At 40.1% G+C, this 19631-nt stretch overlaps 1 protein-coding gene across 2 annotated transcripts in view; it reads left to right on the top strand.

Moving 5' to 3' along the window:
* Nucleotides 1–19631, top strand: part of rab8b (RAB8B, member RAS oncogene family) — a 38566-nt gene that overhangs the window by 8200 nt on the left and 10735 nt on the right. Inside the window, exons 2-8 of one of the 2 annotated variants that reach the window (XR_003927767.1) lie at nucleotides 4020–4080; nucleotides 4413–4473; nucleotides 7057–7134; nucleotides 9631–9720; nucleotides 10323–10439; nucleotides 11290–11742; nucleotides 11949–11951. Coding sequence is in view for 1 of the 2 variants with exons in the window: in XM_030044484.1 (XP_029900344.1) it covers nucleotides 4020–4080; nucleotides 4413–4473; nucleotides 7057–7134; nucleotides 9631–9720; nucleotides 10323–10439; nucleotides 11290–11382 (500 nt within the window). In the remaining variant the exon portion in view is untranslated. Of the gene's footprint in view, nucleotides 1–4019; nucleotides 4081–4412; nucleotides 4474–7056; nucleotides 7135–9630; nucleotides 9721–10322; nucleotides 10440–11289; nucleotides 16953–19631 lie in introns of those variants that run through there. The other variant, XM_030044484.1, reaches the window with a different exon arrangement.

Raw genomic sequence — 19631 nt, 5'->3', positions numbered from 1 at the left:
GAGATCAGTTCAGATTAAAAACTTAATAAACATAATTTATTATTTCATTGTGGACCATATTCCATTTGCTCAATATGGATGACTTTCTTTGACTCTGTGGAGAATAGAAACTATTAGAGTTTTTAAGCGTTCTGAGTTGTAGAAAGTCTGTGTGTGTAACTTCCTGCCTGCTTGCATGCCTGGGTGTTGGATGGATGGATAGAGGAAGGGTCAACGACCCGTTCTGCTGCACATTTCCGTAACAACCAGCACCAACCTAGTTTCACTTCCTGGTGAGACAGAGAGAGCACGGCAGCAAAGGGGTGAGAGCAGTAGGACAGAGTGCAAGAGAGAGCAAAGAAAATTAAAAAGAAGGGGATGGATTATTAGAGACAAAGAGAGGCAGCAAAGGAAGGAAGAGGAGAGACTCCTCTGGAAAAGGAAAGATAAAGAGAGGTAATTTTGTAATTCCATATTCTTTATTGACCATCCCTGCTACTGGGAATTAAGAGATCCAGTCCGACTTTTCTGGTCTGGTCGTGGAATTTATACTAGTGACCTTTTGGTTACAAGCCTCTCTTGCCTCAGTGCTACCAGCAGCTCTACCTTGGTTCGCCTCTGTGTGGAAAAGACGGGAAAAAAGAGGAAACAGGGTTAGGTCATATTAGTACATTCTTGAAAAGTTTTTCTCCTGTGGAGAGAGGATGGAAAGTTGATCACACTTTTTTTTTTTTTTAATATCTTTCACTTCCTTATTTTTACCATACAGAGGAATATCCCCAGTTCCTCTGGTTAGCAAATCTGGAATTGGTGCAGATATTTCTTGTGTGTTTGATGTTAAATGTATGACTCAACAGAAAGTTTTCCAAACTGGAATAAAACCAATATCTCGTGTAATTTAAGTATTTGCAAATTTTAATTAGATGAGCAAACCAATGTAGGCAGTAGGCTGCCTTTCAAGTCAAGGTCAAGGTCAAATTTATTTGTAGAGTGCTTTAAAACAAACAGGTTTGTGACCGATTTGAGCTGCTGGTCCAAAGCTTTATATTAGCGAGCATCCTTTTTGCTGAACTGGCCTTGAGCAAGACACCGAACCCCTACCATTATACTAGTAATGATCAATAGCAGAAGGAGAAATATTGCAAACCCAGCTATTGAATCAGGTCTTTAAACCTGACACAATATGAGGGAGGACACTGGCTGGGTTCAAATGTATGGAGTGACCTGGCTTTCCACGAGCCTGTCATATCCTGTGATTGAGTCTCCTTGTCTTTATGAATCTGCCACTTAACATATAATATTACACCTTCCTCTTTGGACTATGATGCCATTTGTAAACTATGCCTTGTATTTTGTAAGGTAATTATGCTTTTCATCACAATTATTCTTAATAATTATGTACTGAGTACATGCAGAAGACAAACAACAGAGTAGAAAGTAGAAAGGTGTTTCCATGTACTCAGCAATTCAACAAGCAGAGGCCTCACAAAACCAGGTGCCGTGATGGCAGTAGCCCAGTTTCCTGTGAGTATTATAAAAATGCTGTGAAGACATCAGTTCCTCTGCTGCTTTGCTCTCTGTCACTAGGCAGTAGCAAAGCCCAGTTGGACACATCATTGTGGTGAAATGCCAGCACTTGTTCCTCAGGTTCAGACTGGTACCTGACTGGCTTCGTTTGCAGCAAACTGCTTTTAGTGTGTACCACTGGCATGTCATCTGCCTTTTTAAATACAGTCAGCTGAGTTCAACAGCAGCTCTCCCACTGGTCAAGGAATTTCTGAAATATGGAGTTTGGAGAGTTGTGACTATTCAGGGAAATAAATTCTCTGGGAAAGTCAGAAATAAGAGGATTTTTTTTTTTTCGAATGGATCACACACTCATTGCATTAACAGGTGGTTTTCAGCCGAGCCGTTGTGGAAATTATTTTTTTTTTTCAGCTGTTCACATGCTAGAAAAACAGCATTGTCAAACCAGGAATGATTTATGGAAAGTTATGGAAAGTCATGAAATTTCTCCGTTGACACAGAGTAGACAGATCTGATGCCATCAAATTTATACCATTACCAAAAATCAATATGTCTACTGCATATAGTTATTGTCGTTTGATAACCAGTGTGCCTTGTTTCCCAGGCCCAGACTGCTAAATGATGAGCTGGCCAGCCTTGTCTCCAGTTAACTCGCCATAATGTCAGTGCATGGGAGGCAGGCCTGTTGAGCTCAATGCTCCTCTGTATTTGGGTGGCTGCCTCTGAATATTACTGCACAAAAAAGACCCCAGTTGACCCATTTGAATTATTCTTTAGATGGCTTTGGGATTGAGGTTACATTGTTCAGCTGCCTCTCTCTTCCTGTCAGTTTTAATTCAGTTCAGCCGGCTTTGTGATGAATGTTACATTCAGAGCCATGAGAAACTGCGTCTCTCACTCTTTCTCTCTTTTGCTTTCTCTCTTGCTCTCTCTCTCTGTTCAGCTAAGTTCAAGTGGTATTACTAGAATGGCATTTGGCGGATTTCCAAAATGAATTTTAACAACAGCATTAACAAGAGCAATAAGATTATAATACTGGCAAAAGAAACTCTAAAAGTATTGACAGCAACGGAAATACATTACAGTCTGAACAAGTGTAATCTCTGTCTCTCATCGCTTGACATGATTGGGTTGATGCTCTGTATGTGGCAGGTCCTGCATCATCCACCCAAGCACTTCTTGCCGCTTCTGTTGGATCAGTTCATGGTGGTAGCAGGCTCATGAACTTCAGCCTCGTCCACCCGCTCCTCCTGGACAATCCCAAGGCATTCCAAGGCCAGCTGGGATACGAAGTCCTCCTGCCACGTTCTGGGTCTACTCCTGGATCTGTACAGTCAGATGTGCCTGGAACCCCTCCTTCTGTCTTAATTACATACCCAAACCACCTCCACTGTGGGAATTGGTCACCCTAGTATCATCATTATTGGTATTATTAATAGTATTCCTGTGTCTTTGCCCAGTGCAAAAGACATCTTGAATGGTCTACAAATTTGGTGAGGATGGGAACAAATGCATCCTTCCATGCACTTTGTGTGTTTAAGAGGTAGCTGAGTGCAGAGTCACAACCCGTGGAAGTTGAAGTGCTTGTTTGCGTCACGTTACTTGGGAGATTTTTGCAAGAAACGACTGCCTGCCAAAATTCCACAGCGCTCTCGACATTGGACAGTCAGCTACAGCAGAAGCTGAAGTTAGCTCGTGTTGCTGTTAGCTCATTACACTGAGCAGTGAGCGGCTGAAACAGGAAAGTTTGGAAAGGCGGCGGTGTTCTCTCCAGCACGGATTTAAAACCCACAGGTCGGGGCTGGCCACAAACACCCGGGTGTTTTTTTTTGCCCCCGCATCATCGTTTCACTTAACTTTAGATGATGTGCGTCCCTGTGTCTCTGCTGTGCTTTCTGCTGTTTGCAGATTGTGAGCTGCCTGTCATCATGTTGTATCACAGTTCCTAATTACATTCACCATGACTTTTATTAATTACTGTTACCAGATTGGATCAGTTGTTTATGGTTTATGGTGCCTGATCCAGCAGTTCTGGTCAACATTGGATGAATTGCAATACTTTGAACACTTGCACAATAATATGCTACTCCATGTCTCATACAGGGAGACATGGAGTAGCATATTATTGTTAGTTGGAGGGAATGTCTGTTTATGTGGGTGTGTCTTGCATACACATTAAGTTCTGTGTTTTGAACTTGGCAAGCTGGTGTGTAACAGATGTGTGAGTGTGTGTGTGTTTCTGTGTGCGCGTGTTATATGTGATCTCTTGGCCTGTGAGCAGCAGCGAAAATTGTTTGCATGCATAAAATTCCCTTTAATGTATTTGTCTTCCATCATAACATAGCAGCAGCCAGGAAGTCTTGCTGCCTCACTCTTATTGTGCCTTCATTTACAAAATTCAAGTAAGAAATAGCTCCTTACCCCGGTACAAACTGTTTATGCCAAGTGATAGCAGGTCAGTTTATTTTACATGTGTGTTCTAATGCCAGTGTTGTCTGTCTGCTCTGTTTCAGGAATTGACTTCAAAATTAGGACAATAGAGTTGGACGGCAAGAAAATAAAGCTTCAGATATGGTAAGTTTGAACACTTACTCTTTGTTGTTAATGTGGCCAAACGCTGTGGCTGCCCGCACTGTGCTTTGGACAGTAAGATCCTCACTGGGTACATCAAAACCTGTTGATTTGTGTGTTTTAGTTCTCTCTGAACACAATGTGAACAAGCAGGATGTATGTTAAAGCCAGTTGGAAGGGCTGTGTATGGAACACTAATGTGTGTTTAAAAACTGGATTGCTGATGACGTAATAATAAAAACGTGAAGACACTGTGATACTGTATTGGTTTGCCTGACACCAGGATGGCTGAGTGTCCAGTAGGTGCCACTGTTCATGTCTGTGTCTTCCTCCAGGGACACGGCAGGCCAGGAGAGGTTCAGGACCATCACAACAGCCTATTACAGAGGGGCCATGGTAAGACCCTTTCCTTCCCTTCTTACGAATGGGACAAGGACGAGAACAGTAATTTTCCTGAGTTGACACAGTAAACACTGTGTTGTTGAAATTTTATACTCTTGATGTCCTGATTCCATGAAGCATGCAGCATGCAGCTACAGTATCCAGCTACAAACAACCTGAAAAGCAGGCAGGTAGAAACACTGAAGTAAAGAGAGTTCCTGCTATCTAATGGAAATGATACACCATCCTGTCGAGTTGCATTGGTGTAAACCACAGGTTTCAGGATGTTGCTGTCCACACACATTGACAGTCTTTTACAAATAGTTGCGATTTTCAACTCATCTCAATGAAATCGTCATGGGAATATTTTTATCATTTGCTGCAAACAAAATTTCCCCTTGGGATAGTAAAGACTGACTTTACTGTTATTGTTACTTGCCTGTTGCTGAGGTATGGATCACACAGTGACTACTGCTCCTCTTTGCAGTTTGGGGTTATCAAGAAGCTAAAAAAAAAACACCCAAAGATGCTGTGTGGTGGGGTGTACTAAACCACAGAGAGAGGGTGGTACTGGGGATATACATAATGTCCCATATGCTTTTAGGGAATTAAAGAGGGCACTGGCAAAATCTGGAAACACAGCTCCAGAAAAGGATGAAATATGTTATGTAATGCTAAAGCATTTAATTAACGCTATTGTATAATCATGTGTGGGAGGAAGGAAGAATGCCACTAAGTTTGAAGGAAGCGTGAAGGAAGGAAGGAAGGAAGGAAGGAAGGAAGGAAAGTGGTTGTACCTATTAGGAGACCAAGTTAAGATGCAAGAAGGCCAACAAAGTATAGACCTGTTGCCTCAACATCACATATTTGCAAATTAATAGAAAGGATGGTAAACAAAAGTGTAATGCAGTGCTTGGAGGAAAGGAATTATCAAAGTGGCTTTAGGTGAGGAAGGGCTACTGTTGATCCAGTGATATGTTTAGAAGCTGAAGTCTGAAAAGCACAGGTTAATAAAGAGGTTGCACTCTTTGATGTAGACAGCATATGACATTCTTCTGGTCAAGTTACATGTAATTGGAATTGGAGGAAAGATATTTAACTCCACCATAGATTTTATGAACTATTCAGGTGCATATCAGTGAGATAAGTCCTATGTTATTATTGGTTATGATGTATGACATATTAGTAAATGTGTCTGTCAAAAAAACAAAGACAATGTACTTTACACCAAAAATAATTAGGGAAAATGTGCATTTACAATTGTATGGAAGTAATTTGGAGAAAGCGCAAAGGTTTCAGTTTTTGACCCTAAATTAACATGCAGAGAAAACATAAAGACCCTGGGGGGAAAATTAAAAAAAAAGAGAGAAAGAGAGAGAGAGAGAGAGAGAGAGAGAGAGAGAAATGTGATGAGTTGTCTGGTTGGGTTGGCGTGGGGAGCAGATACTTCATCTATGAAATATATTTATATTGCTGTAATTAGATCAAGGCTGGATTAAGGGAGTGTTATACATGGATCTGCATCAAAGTGTGTACTGCCTGACTTGGACGTGCTGCAGATACAAGCTCTTCCAGTACGTACACGGGCTGCTAGAACATCAGGAGTACATGCATTACAAGTTGAGACAGAATGCCACTGAGGTTACGCCGTAAGCAACTGCAGGCTAATTATTGGCTGAGTTTGAGGTCACCCAACAAAAAAGGTAATGCAGACATGCTGGGAGCGAGGAAGGGCACAGAAGGCAGGCTTTGGATGGGCTAGACACTTGGTGGCAAGAGACATGGGAGTGTATGATAAGCACTACTGTCCTGCAGTGTTGTGCCCTGCTGTGCCAGTATTGTTATTAGAAAGCCCTGATATAGATATAAACTTACACCAAGTTAGGCTAAGGAATAAAAATACAGATTTAATAAATGAGTATTACTGTTGGACATAAATATAAGGAATATATACTAATTTTTACGGATGGGTCAAAGGACCAAATAACAGATGCAAATGCAGCAGCTGTGATAGTCCAGAAATATAATGTTGGGATATACAAACAAAGCTCAAATTACCTGAATGGGTATACAGTTGAATTGTATATTATTTTAATGGCTTTGCAGTGGATGGAACGGTTACAGACCACCAAAGTCCTCGTGTGTAGGGACTCAATAGAAAAGTAATTCTGTCTAATTTATTTTAAAATTCAGCTGAAGAATGTATGTGTACATGGGGCGCACTGAAGCTAAAATTAGATCATCAAATATAACTTCACACAAATGTATTTTTTATTTTATATAGAGTATTTATAAGGGACCATGTACTGTATGTAGCATAAACATTGCAATTGAGGCTTATTCTACTATTGAAGCATAAAAGTGTCAGCTAAATGCTCTAAATATAAAATATAAATATAAATGTGAATCTCTGCCAACTTAATGAAGCAGTATATGAGCTCTACATGAGCTTAGCATTCAGCCATAGCTCCAAACAAACAGCTGCATGCATTTCTCTGCAGGGGTCAGAAGTTGAATGCCACTAGGCCGGGCGCTTCCGGCTAATGTCACCCTGCCTGTCACTTCCTCTGGCATCACTTCCTGTCTTTTGTGTTCCAGGGCATCATGCTGGTGTACGACATCACCAATGAGAAATCCTTCGACAACATAAAGAACTGGATACGCAACATCGAGGAGGTGTGCAAAGGTTTCACAACACAACACAATGCAGCATCAACACAGAGAAACACAACACATCTAAAGCTCCTGCTGCCGTAGCAACAATGCAGGTCATTGTTTGCATGGGTGACCCTGTTGGGAATCACACCCACAACCCAATCCCAAGGAGCACATAAAGAAGGAAAGGACAGTATGTAATAGCAACAGTGTTCCAAATTTGCACTGGGGCAAGACGTTGTGCCACTAATAATGAAGTCAGTGAGACGGGCATGGACTGTGACAGGACAGAGACTCAGCTTTATAACAAAACACACTTTCACACTTGACATAATGCACACTGGTGGTTTTTGACCAGTGTGCACTTTAGTTGTTCTTGCTGGTCTCAAAACATCAGGAGCCTGTCCAGCAGCTGCATGAAGCCCAAAGTGTCAAGCCCAGCCAAAACCATGCTAATGTTAGCCACATGCTAGTTTAAAATGTACAAAACCATGTGTCAAATATGAGCTAGTTAGCTATAGAGAAATTACTTGTAATTCTGACACCTGGCTGGGTCACTAAACCTGTTTAATAAGTCATAAACAGAGAGGTGGCAAACCTACTCTGAACATTAACAGCTGCACCAAAATTTTCCACACTCAACACGAATTTGACTCACACACTACTCAGTGTCCCTTGCCCCATCAGGCAGGGTTTATGTCGTGCTCTAACCTGACACAGGAACAGGAGCATGAAAGGAAACTTTTCTTGTGCTGATTTTATGCATAAGTTGGTGTTCTGAATACTACTGCAGTTTTCCTTAAATTTGATAGGCTGTGGGTTATGGCTTTCAAAACATGCTCCTAAATCAATTTCCTTGGCACACCTCTTGAATTGCAGCGGGAACACCACAGTCATGTGCATCACAAAAAACAATAACATCCACAACCTGAAACTTATGTTATTTAAATTATACCTGTTTTTAAAGAATTTGTATTTTTGTTTGTGAATTTTCGTCAAAGTGATGCAATATAATTAATACTTTTTTAATAACTGCATTTTTCCATTTGATGTTGATACAGTGTTTCTCTGCCACATACTTTTCTGATGAAGAGAGGTGGTTTCATAAGTTAATTGCAGGGTCTGACAAAAATTGCATGTGATACTGCTGCCATCTGGTGGCAAAAGGTTTCTTTGCACAGGTGTAAAAAAAACACCCACAAAGCTGGAAAGCTTCAAAATGTGAAATGATTTTCTTGGAACCAAAAAGTGGCAGTGATTGATTTATGGAGCTTGATGATTGATTGACTACTGTTTTGTTTTGTTTGTTTGTTTGTTTGTTTGTTTTTTTAACAAATATATTTTTTATTCATTTATAAGGGTTCCCTTTGAGTTGGTTTGATTTCAGGTTACCTTGGAACATTTTCCCTCCTTTTTTTATTTCAGTTTTTAGTTTTTTGATGTGGTATGGATTGACAATTGAAAAGTGGTTCTAAGTGGTTACTGTTCTTCTGCAGCAGTTATATGTTGTGGATAGATGTAAGTGCTGCTTAGAAAAAAAATGAGTTTGTTGCATGCTGAGACAAACATTTCTTGTGGGACCTTTTTTCTCTACTAACATCATTATGCTGTGTGCATGTGTTGTGTAGTTTATATTCATGTAACTCTTTTTACCAAATGAGAGAGAATTGCCTTCATTTTATATCATATGAAAGGTTACACTCTTGTCCGGAGGGACTTCATGTATAGGCCTACATCATTTTGGTCAAAGTAGTTCTGGTTCTTGAACCAGTTTTTTCAAGACTACTGGAAGCAAGGTGCTAACTAGCAAACTGGCCTGCGTTTGCACTAGTTAAAAGTTGAACCATTACGACTGAGGGGTCACCAGGGGTGATTCCAGCATTGCAGTGGCTGAGTTCAGCCCCCTGTCTGCTGGTTTGCTCTATGAACCAGCATGCTGTCCAGGATTTCCCCATAATTCACCATCTAGTGCCACTCTTCAGTAGGTCTTTTGTTGAAAATGGCTGGGCAACAGCCGAGATATGATTTTATATAATTTGAGATACAATTTGCTTTTTCTTGTACTCCCTTCCACCTTTTCAGAAATTCAGTAAATACTTGAAGGTAATACTTTTGTTTATTTAGCAGACCTATGCACTATGTTCCACCATGTCCAAGTTCAACCGTTTTTTGGTCCAGGCTAGGAGCCAATCTTTTTGGGCTCTGTGCTAATTTATGTTGAACTATTCAGAGCCAATCAAAACTAACTTAAACCACAAACCGTAATGGAACCAGTTCTGTTGGTTGAAAAGGCCCAATAGAGGCCTATATAGAAGCTCAATTCTTAGATTACCAACAAGCACCCAACAGCAAGGAGGTCAAAATCAGAGGTCCTAATGCCCCAACAGTACATGGAACTATTATTCCTTATGATCCTAGGATTATAAGGTAATGATTCAACTGCAAAATGCCAGAGAAACACATAAGAGCTTCCTAAACAACATCAACATTCCCATTCACCTATTTGTGTTTTCCCAGCATGCATCCTCGGACGTGGAGAGAATGATCCTTGGCAACAAGTGTGACATGAACGACAAGCGACAAGTGTCCAGGGAGAGAGGAGAAAAGGTCTGTTGACTTTATATGCTGATGACACAAAGCTGTCTCCTAATGAGCTCAGCCGTGTTGACAGTCTGGTTCAGTGTGTTTAGCACATCAGCTCCATGTCACAAAACCTTCTGCCGCTGAACAAGAACAAGAACAAGGTTTTTTAAGAATGAGAATGTGTGCTCTAAGATAGGAATTTTGAAGTTTAATATCAAACCCAATGCAAGAAACGTTGGTGTGGCTTTCAACCCTGAAGCACACATCAGAAATGAAACAAAGCTACTTTTTCACCTAAAGAATATTTTCAGAGGTCAGCCATTTCTCTCTCGAGCAGATTCTGAAAAACTCATGCACAGGTAGCCTTATGTGAGACTATACACAATGCTGCAGCGCATATGTTTAACAAGACAATAAAGATGAGCATGCGTTACACCCATGTTTAACTCTCTTGACTGGTCGCTCTGCAAGATCCCCCCCGCCCCTGCAACACTGGCCTTTTATTGATTCCCCAGTTTTTAAGTGTATTTGGTCCTTGAGACATTACTCTTCAGCGTAGGTCTGTCACAGTGGTTCCTTTTATTCTTAGTTCATTTCATTTTGCAACTTGTCTTTTCTCCGTACAGTTGGCAATAGATTATGGGATTAAGTTCCTGGAGACCAGTGCAAAATCCAGCCTTAATGTGGAAGAGGCCTTTTTCACACTTGGAAGAGACATCATGACAAGACTCAACAGAAAAATGGTGAGTTTCTTCATTAAAAATTAAACACGTCCTGTGTGTTCATAGCACCAGTAACTCCAATTTGCCTGTCGGCAGCGAATCACATGTAAGCTTCGGTGTGTATGTCCTGACAGCTGCAGTGCCACTAACACAGCATTTGTCAGATTGCATGACAAACTTATTTGTTTCATTATAATATGTAAAATCTGACATGTATATGTATGCATTACATTTTTGTTACTGTGTTTGCTTTCCTTCTTGATGTTTCTACGATATTCAAGACAAATTTTCTGGCAGAGCAAGTTCTCTGTACGCCATATAGAAAATTAGGGGTAATGAATAATTTATGACTTAAATTGGTCACTGACAGGAGGAATTGAAATATGTAACATCTCTCTGTCACAGCTTATCATGGCTTGTAACTTCCCCAGCCAGTAAAGTCAGAATTTCTTAATGTAGAGGAATAATGTAGCTAATTAGATTAGAGGTAGTTCTCAGTAATACATCTCATATATGTATTTTATCTTAGTTTGTCTATTGCTTTCATGTTCTGTATTTTATCTTATTTTATGTCATGTTTTTATTTGTTGTTTATTTGCTGATGTTTTCTGAGTGGTTTTGCAAAACAGAAGACTATTCTATTCTGCTCTGTTCTATTCTATTGTATTTATTCGCTGATTAGTCCATTCTAGAAGAGTTAAACCTCTAATGTGTTTTGTCTAACATGCTTGTATCTGGGAGTAAAGTCTTTTTGTAATATTTTGTCACAAAGAAAAGTTGCCTTGGTACCTCTTGTGCTTCTTTAAGATTTCGTTGCCTTGTCATATGAGCTGTGGGAGTGAAGGGGTCTGTGTGTTTGTGTTTGCTCCAGAATGACAACAGTGCCTCAGGAGGTGGTGGACCAGTCAAAATCACAGAGAGCCGGTCCAAGAAGAGCAGTTTCTTCAGGTGTACGCTGTTGTAGGCGGAGCCTCGCCTCTGCCGTCTCCCTTTGCACCTCCTCTTCTTCATCTTCTCTGGTCTGCCTGGCTTTTGCGCAGCAAAACTTCCCACAGCATGGAAGAACTCTGCACACCTTTGTTTCTGCTGCAGAGACGCTGCTGTGAATGCCATCAGAGGAATGAGTCTTAACTCCCATTTCAAAGGAAGAATACATATACAGAGAACCATAAAAAAAGGAATGAAAAGAAGGAATGACCCCCAAATGTCAACTCGTTTCGCAGTCTCTCATCATCTTTCCAGATCAGCTATGACTGGCAGCGGACACTCCATTTTTTAAAGTTTTTTTTATTTTTTATTTTTTCAGCTGAAATGCTTAAAAAAAGTCCGTGTGCTTTTTCATACAGCTAAAACTGCCTCTTAACTTTCTGACTTTTCTCTCTTTTGTTTTCTCACAGCCATCAATTCAGCATCATTTTCTGATCCTGGCAGATGCAGCGTTCTAATTAATATTGCAATAATGCTTGTTGGAAAGGAAATGGAAGTCTCCATGCTAAAGACTTTAAATGCCCTGGGTAAGCGTGGCAGAAGAGCGTAGCTTGAGGACTGAACCATTTGATGGGACAGAAACCCAAAAGGGGAAAAATGTCACAGTTTTATTTTCTACCAAAGCCTACTGAATCACTGGGCTTGTCCCACTTGATGAGGTCAAGTATATCTTTCAGTAACTTGTATTTTGTGTTTTGTGTTTGTGTATTTTCTATAACCTTTCTATAATCGCTGAAATTTCACAATAGCTCTGAAGATTTAGAAATTGGAACTCAATTCACAAGTTCAAAAATTATAAATAAGTACGGTTTGAAAAAAAAAAAAAAAAAAAGGTAAAACACATTTCTGAATATTATTCAAGCCCTTGCTTCCAAAAACTAAATCTTCGAGGATCAAATTGTCTGATGTTGACAAAGTTTATGTAAATCTTAAGAATATCGTAATGAAATATGTTACATAGTAGTTTATGTATACATCAGCCTGCTTAGATTGATCCTTGTGGAAACACCCAGAAGCACCGGGAAGGGTTGGGAATCTGTGCTCTCTAACGTCTCCTGACAGCACAGTGCGGGACAGAGGAAGACGGCTTGATTGCACTCTTTGAAAGTGAATTCATGACCTCTTCAGATTTTGGACTCTGTGTTTCTGCAGTCTTTATTTGGAGTTCTTTTTTTTTCTTTTTCTTGTGGTCAGAATGCAGGTTGGAAAATATGAATGTTTATTTAGATTTGACCTTGCTAGAAAATGGGAAACATTTCTTGTTGTTTCACTGCACTGTGTTTTGCTGCCATCGGACGACAGACCTTGCACCTTCTCACGCCACAGTTGGTGTGTCATGCGTGTGCTGACGAAGTTTAAAGGTCCCATGTTAATCAGGTTCCATGATTTAGTTTTCAAATCTACTCAGGCTCAGGATCAGAAGAGTTTAAAGATGAATTAGCTAAGCTGAATGAATGGGAAGATTAAGTCCTCACAATACTGGACCCTGACTGGCCGAGCACAGCAGCCCCTTTATTTCAAATGAGGTAAACCTGCTGAGTGGAGGCTTTCTATTTCAAACACTGCAGTCTGGCCTGATTTAAGTCTAAAACTGACCAGGGGGAAAAAAAAAAAAAAACTAACTTTAATCCCTCAAATCAAACATTTAACAATGTTTAAATCAGAAATGCATTTAAAAAGGGGAACAGGTAAATTCCTGTAATATGGGACCTTCAATATCTCTACAGCTCACCATGATGTGTAATCATCAACCAGAAAACGAGTCTTAATATTCTGTACCAAACGCAAACAAATCAATGTCCTTTCTACTCCATTCAAGTTCTGTGATCTTACCGCTTGCATGTCCTGTTGTCTTAGCAGTTGGCAAACCAGTTGGCTCGTGCTTCACCTGGTTTTTGGCGCATGTGCATTTCAACAGTGGCTATCACTCCCGGGTGAAGGAGCAGGCTCAGATAGGGACATTCAGAGTTCTTGGCCGCGCCATTTAGGCAGTCTGGCAGAATGTGACTTTTTGAACATATTAGGTTTTCATACCGACAGCAGCAGTTTGAACAGGAGCTATAAAACACTGTAGAACTTACGTTTTTTCTAAAATGTGCAATACTATATGACAAGTCAAAGTCTTCCCTGGCTAACAGCGACTTTGTTGGACACCTAATTGGAGTAAAACCACTGTCCAAAGCCTACAACCTCTTAACATTCGTCACTTTGGGAGTCTAGTATTTCTTTTCCAGATGTGTCTTCTTAAAAGTAGAATGTTTCTTTTGTGTTTGACTCCAAACATTCTTGCATTCCATTCAGTGAAAAGGCCTTGCCTTGGTTACAGGAGTCAACAGTATTTCCTGAAACAACAACCACAAAAAAAAAAAAAAAACTTTGGTAGCAGATACACTCTTAAAAATGATGTCATTTTCTGCACAGCAAGGGCACCGTGCAAATTCATACATTCTCTCAATGGAAATCTTGGGAGAGCAAATAGATAGCAAAGAGAGGACTACACCAATGTTTTGAGAGTCTGGCAAGAGTGTATGACACTGGAGCCAAAATCATTTATGGGTCGCTGGCAGAGTGTGGATTTTGTCTGAAGCTGACCCAAGATGAGAGCACAGTAACCGAGCCCGACACCAGCCTGACAGGCATTCTTCTTTTCGTGTCTGAACCCGACCCAAGCCCAAGATTTTGCTTGTCCTTCATCGCTAGGTTACTTTTACCGATATGTTGCCTTCAGTGTCGTCTTGTAAACTCCAGCACTATAGAGGAAGTTGCCCAGAACAGACAGTAGGTCCATGATTTTTCAACACCAACATGACCGAACCCGAATATAATTTCTAAATTTTTGTCCAAACCTTGCCTGACCCACACTGACGGGCTCGGGTCAGGTATCCACTCTAGTCTCTAGTTCAATGATTTTCAACTTTGGGGTCTAGGGACCTCCAGGGGTCCTTGAAGGGCGTTCCTCAGAAAAATGGGGAATATTTTAATTGAATTTCAATTTTTATTTCATTGTCTAGAAGTTAGTCCAGTGAGAGAATGTATGTATAACAATAGATGAGGTGACAAATGGGGAAAAAGCCGGTGTAGTCCTTTTACAGAGTTGTCCTCTGCTTCTGGCTGCATTGGGTCTACCAACTTATTTGTGGTAGGAACTAAAAAATAACAGATGTTTTGATCAGAATCATGACTAAAAAAATGATCCTCATCTATTTCATATGAGATTATCTATCCAAAAATATGAGCCTTACTGGGCTAGTCATGCTGTAGTGTTGGTGTGTGTAGGTAAGGACGACATACATCTGTGTTATTTTCCGATAAAACCTGTGATAACCTGTGTTACTATATGCTGCCAGTGTGTTGACAAGTCACTCTAGATGTGTTGCTGCAAACCCCACCGATGTGCTGAAAACAGCCCGTCATTGTTAGGAGTGTATTTACAAAGTGCTTAACAGATGAACGACCTCTGTTGTCTCTTTCTGTGTGTAAATGCAGACTTTGGTATAGTTAATTATGGTATTCTATTTTTATATTTTATCCTTGAAAATATCTGACTGGCATGTTGCCCTGACATGCTTGTAAAACCATAGGAAAACCACTCGATGCATGCTTGTTTTTGCTTTTCAGCAGCAAAGATTTGTTTATTACTTTTTTTTTATTATTTTATTTCATAGAGGAAATCTATACAGCCGCTGTTTGTGAATTCTTCTGTTACTCAGACATTTTTTATTGTTAAACAACTGTGTTGTGTTTACACCCTACTGCAGCAGTATTAATCCCTCCTTCAGCTGCACTTCATGGTCTGTGTTTGTGTGCATTTGTGTGTCCATGTGTGCGAAAGAGAGAGAGAGAGAGAGAGAGAGATTGCCTGTGCGCTGTATGTTCATAAATGTGTGCTCTGACAAAAGGTGCTTTTAACAAACACATCCTTCATGCAAAGTAGCAATCATCTGTCAATCACGGTTTCAGTGAAAGATCAAACTTGTCATTAGTTTTAGGTCGTAGAACTTGACTACAATCTGAGGAGGAGCGATAATCAGGCTGCAGGCATTTTCCACAAATATACTGCTCCAGTCATTTTCACTGAACCTCTTTAAAAGCCATCCAGTGTTGTACTCAGGGTTCCTACACAGGTCTGGGATGTTTGGAGATGTATGGAATAATGTTGTGTCATCCATATGATCCGAATCACTCTGTGGTCTCTGTGGTGTTACAGGTTGTGTGTGTGTGTGTGTGTGTGTGTCTATAGTTTTACATGGCAAGAAACGAAGGTGTCGGGGAAGTGAAAAATGAAAGCTGTGTAGGAACCCTGTGTTGTTTCTCTGCAGTGCTCCACTGCTCAATCTACATGAAACTGAAACTATTACATGAATGTAAAAAAAGAAAGAGAGAGAGAAATGAAATACATTTAGAAAACTCTGTATATGTTGAGGGCACAGTTGAAAACTCACTTTTACACGTTTGTGTTTAACTGATAACTTTTTATTGCTCATATTATACTGTAATAGTATTGTCCATTTGTTTCTGTTGAGTTTCTGAATTTTGCTGAGTAGGCTTTATGAACTTTGGGTATGAATGAAGCCTGCAGTAATGTCGTTAAAGGGAGAGTTCACCTCTTTTGAAAAATGTGATATTATTTCACCCCCCAGTTGTTCTGTAGGACAGTGGTGTTTCTATCTCCCTCTCATTGTTACTGAGTGCTGGATACTGGCTGGATGCTCCAAATGCTAACTGTTAGCCTCCTGCCATTGAGCTGGACTTCCCCCCAGCTAACATTCTGAAAAATAACCGCCTTAATCCACTGAAAGAGGGTTTAACATCACTTTACAGATGTCGCTTTCTCATCGAACCATAATCCAGCTCTTAATTAGAGGAAGATAGGACCAAGTGAAATATCACATTTTTCAAAAAGAGTCACGTTTTCCTTTAATTGTTAATATTTACAAAGCACTTGATGTTGTGCTATGCAAGTATTAGCTATTGCTATTGTAAGCTGACTGGTCGAGCCATTCAACAATGATATGAACTCTGTTTTACCTTATTTATTAATTTTGATCTAAATGAAAAGGTTTGAAGAAAATTTCTAAAACTTGGTTGCTTTTTCCCCCGCACTTAAAAAAAAAAAAATCAGATCGCAAGATGTAACTGCTAAGATTGCTTTTTTTTTTTTTGCAGTGTGAACCTTCATATGGGTTATAACGTGTTATTTCTGGTCCACTGTGTTTGCAACTATGAATTGAAACGTTTGGCTTGTCTCATTGAAGAATGAATTGTCATACTGTCATGCAGTAATGATGATAATAGTCATTTGTTACAGCCAGGACCATCAAATCACACATGTGCGCTACAAGGTGCGTACACTTCTTAACAAAAACCATTTCCAGTGGCTTTGTAATAAGGAAACCACCCCTTTAACATCCTCCTCTCAGATGTGAAACCATATTATCGGCTTTCAAATCATGTTCCATTCTCTGCTCAGTGTACTCTGCGTCATATTGAGCGTTATTGCAGTGTCACCTGATTGTACAATAATTAAAGAAGTTGTTTTTTATTCTATCCACAAGGCTGCTCTCATTTTCTTCTCATTTCCTCTTTTGTATTTGCAGTGAGGCTAAAAGATCAAAGGTGGACTATGCAAAATAGCCAAAGGTCTGGTGACCCAGAGACTAATGCAGTGAACCGGATCTTCTTTCCCATTCAGACTGTTATATTTTGAATTTCAGCAGTCAGTGTGAACAAAATGAAGCTGCTATGTCCTTGAGTCATGTTTGTGACTTCTTCATATTTTAGTGAGAACTATGTTTTTGAGTTTTAAAATATTTTTCTTTTGTGGCATTTCTTTTTTGTTCAATACTGATAGTAGCGTGACTGGTGTGGAGACTTACTGTTGATATGCGGTACGTGCTCTAACCGAGTGAGCCAGCAGGACTCCCCAGACATGGGAGAGTTGTTTGGTGAACACAATACACATGACAAACAGAGAAACAGGAAATGTGCTTTACAGCAGAGCTCCAGGTCAACCTGAATGTCAGAATACTGACTTACATTGAGCTCAAAAACATACACAGTAAATTAAATTTCACTCATTTATTAGCCCCTAAAAAACTCTAAAAAAAAAATAATCTCTGTTCATCAGTAGCACATATTTCAATTTTTTTCTGTGAAAAAACATCGCTTTGCATCTTAAATGTAGCTCTAAATGTTGCAATCGTTAAAAATGCACAGACCTATGAATATGCAAATAGTCAGAATGCAGAAGTCCTGCAGCGCTAAAGAAAATGGTACCATATTTCATAATCTAACCACGGAAAAAATGATGCTCTTCACTGAATCTCTTAGTTACACTAATGCTGGTCATGTGAAGCAGCCATTTTGTGTCAGTCTGGGGTCCGTCTGAATCTCAGATCATATGGAAGTGCACGGTCACCACCACCCTCAGTAGAGGAGCATGAAAACGCCTCTAGTGACAAACTTTTTTTTTTTTTTACATGACATAAACATGAAAGAAAAACACATTTTGACTGGAGTGAGACTTTAAATGTGTTATCAAAACTTCCGTGGCACTTCAATTCACGTTAACGTGGCATCTTTGTTCGTTCAACCTTTATTTTACCTCCAAAACCCACTGAGGGGGTATTGTCATTTACAATGGTGTGAAATGTGAGGAAAAAAAACAAAAATGTGTGACAGCTGAAAGTTAAAATAAAGAGTGCTACACATGCTATGGAGGAAAATATAAAATAGAATAAATCAATACAAAGGTAATAAACAGATGGTTACAATACAGTTAAAAACAATGACAGTCAATTAAAACAAAGTCTGAAATAAGGCCGAGTTCACTGGGTCAGTCTATTTTTATGGCCAGAGAAATATTTTGTGCCCTCTGTGCTGTATAGAACAGAGCTGAGCCTGCCTGCAGTGAATGGAAATGATCCATCTCTCCGGAGACAACTTTTCCATTCACGCCAAATGGAGAACTCTAAATAAAACAAAAATGTGTTCCACTTATTGGTGTCTTGTTGGCAAGTGTTGCCATGTGCACGCCCAAGGTCAGGCTGGACCTCCACAGTGATGTCACTACTGTACAGGCCAGAGGGAGCTGAATCTCTAACACAAACACAAGCCAGACGCGAGTGATTTCAATGAGCGATTTAGGGGATTTATTGTCCTTGTGAAAGTGAATGAAACACACTGGTCCTTGTTCACGCAGACAGACACAGGCGCATAAACTCAAATGCACACGCTCGGCTCGGACGTACGTAAGTTGGGACTTAATATCAAAGAGTGGCAGCATCATATGGCGCTGCAGTTTGGCTATGTTTAGTCGGCAGGCCTTAGCCGTCTTATAGCGGACACTGGATTCCTGCCTTCAAGCCATGGCTTAGCATTGTCTGCAGCTATTATCCTAATCAGACCAAGGGGGCCCTGCAGCCTCCAGAGGGTGGGGGGGTGTGGTGGTGTGGTGGGGCAGAGCACATGTCCAGCACCACGCTCACTCACTGGCCAAAGACAATGTAAGAAAACCATGGACAGTAACAGGTCCTGTCTCTCAGCTGTGGTATGAGTTAGAGCACTGGCCAAGTGGACGTGAAGTTTTGACCCGTGTGGAAAAGAGGTGTCATTTCACTTTCCACACACACATGGCTGCTGTCTGTCAGGTCAGTGGTTTTCATAGTGGGGTCCTGGGACCTCCAGGGGTCCTTGAGGGGCTTCCAGAGGGTCCCCAGCAAAATGAGGAATCACTAATTTTTCACTATAGTTCATTAGAGGCCATCCCACTGTAATCTCACCATGATTTGTCAGTATTCAGGTATGGCACAGAAACAGTTAAAAAAAATACTTGAAAATTAGCAACACATACAGCTATATATACATATTGGAGATGTAACAGTTCAATGAATCCACAGTTTGGTTTGTGTTGTGGTTTTTGGGTCATGCTTTCATTTTGGTTTTGGTTTTTTGTGGGAAAAAAAAATACCATTTCCAATGTTCTCTGTATTTTGTCTCATTTTGTCTCAAATATTCTTTCAAGGGCAAAGTCTACTTCGACTATTAAAAAAAAAAAAAAAAAAAAAATCAGTATATTCATTCATTCATTCTTTAGAAAAAAGACAAAGTGTGTGGGTGAATAGGTTTCATACAGTGGATGTTTGTAACACTGCAGTGTTCATCTCCTGCAGTATTCAGATGCCTCTCAGAAGCATTTAATACTTAACCCAAACCAAAGTATCTCAT

Source organism: Myripristis murdjan, chromosome 3, assembly GCF_902150065.1.
Source record: "Myripristis murdjan chromosome 3, fMyrMur1.1, whole genome shotgun sequence".
In the NCBI taxonomy this organism is placed as follows: domain Eukaryota; kingdom Metazoa; phylum Chordata; class Actinopteri; order Holocentriformes; family Holocentridae; genus Myripristis; species Myripristis murdjan.
The sequence above is the reverse complement of the archived record's forward strand: the minus strand, read 5'-3'. Positions and strand labels throughout refer to the sequence as shown.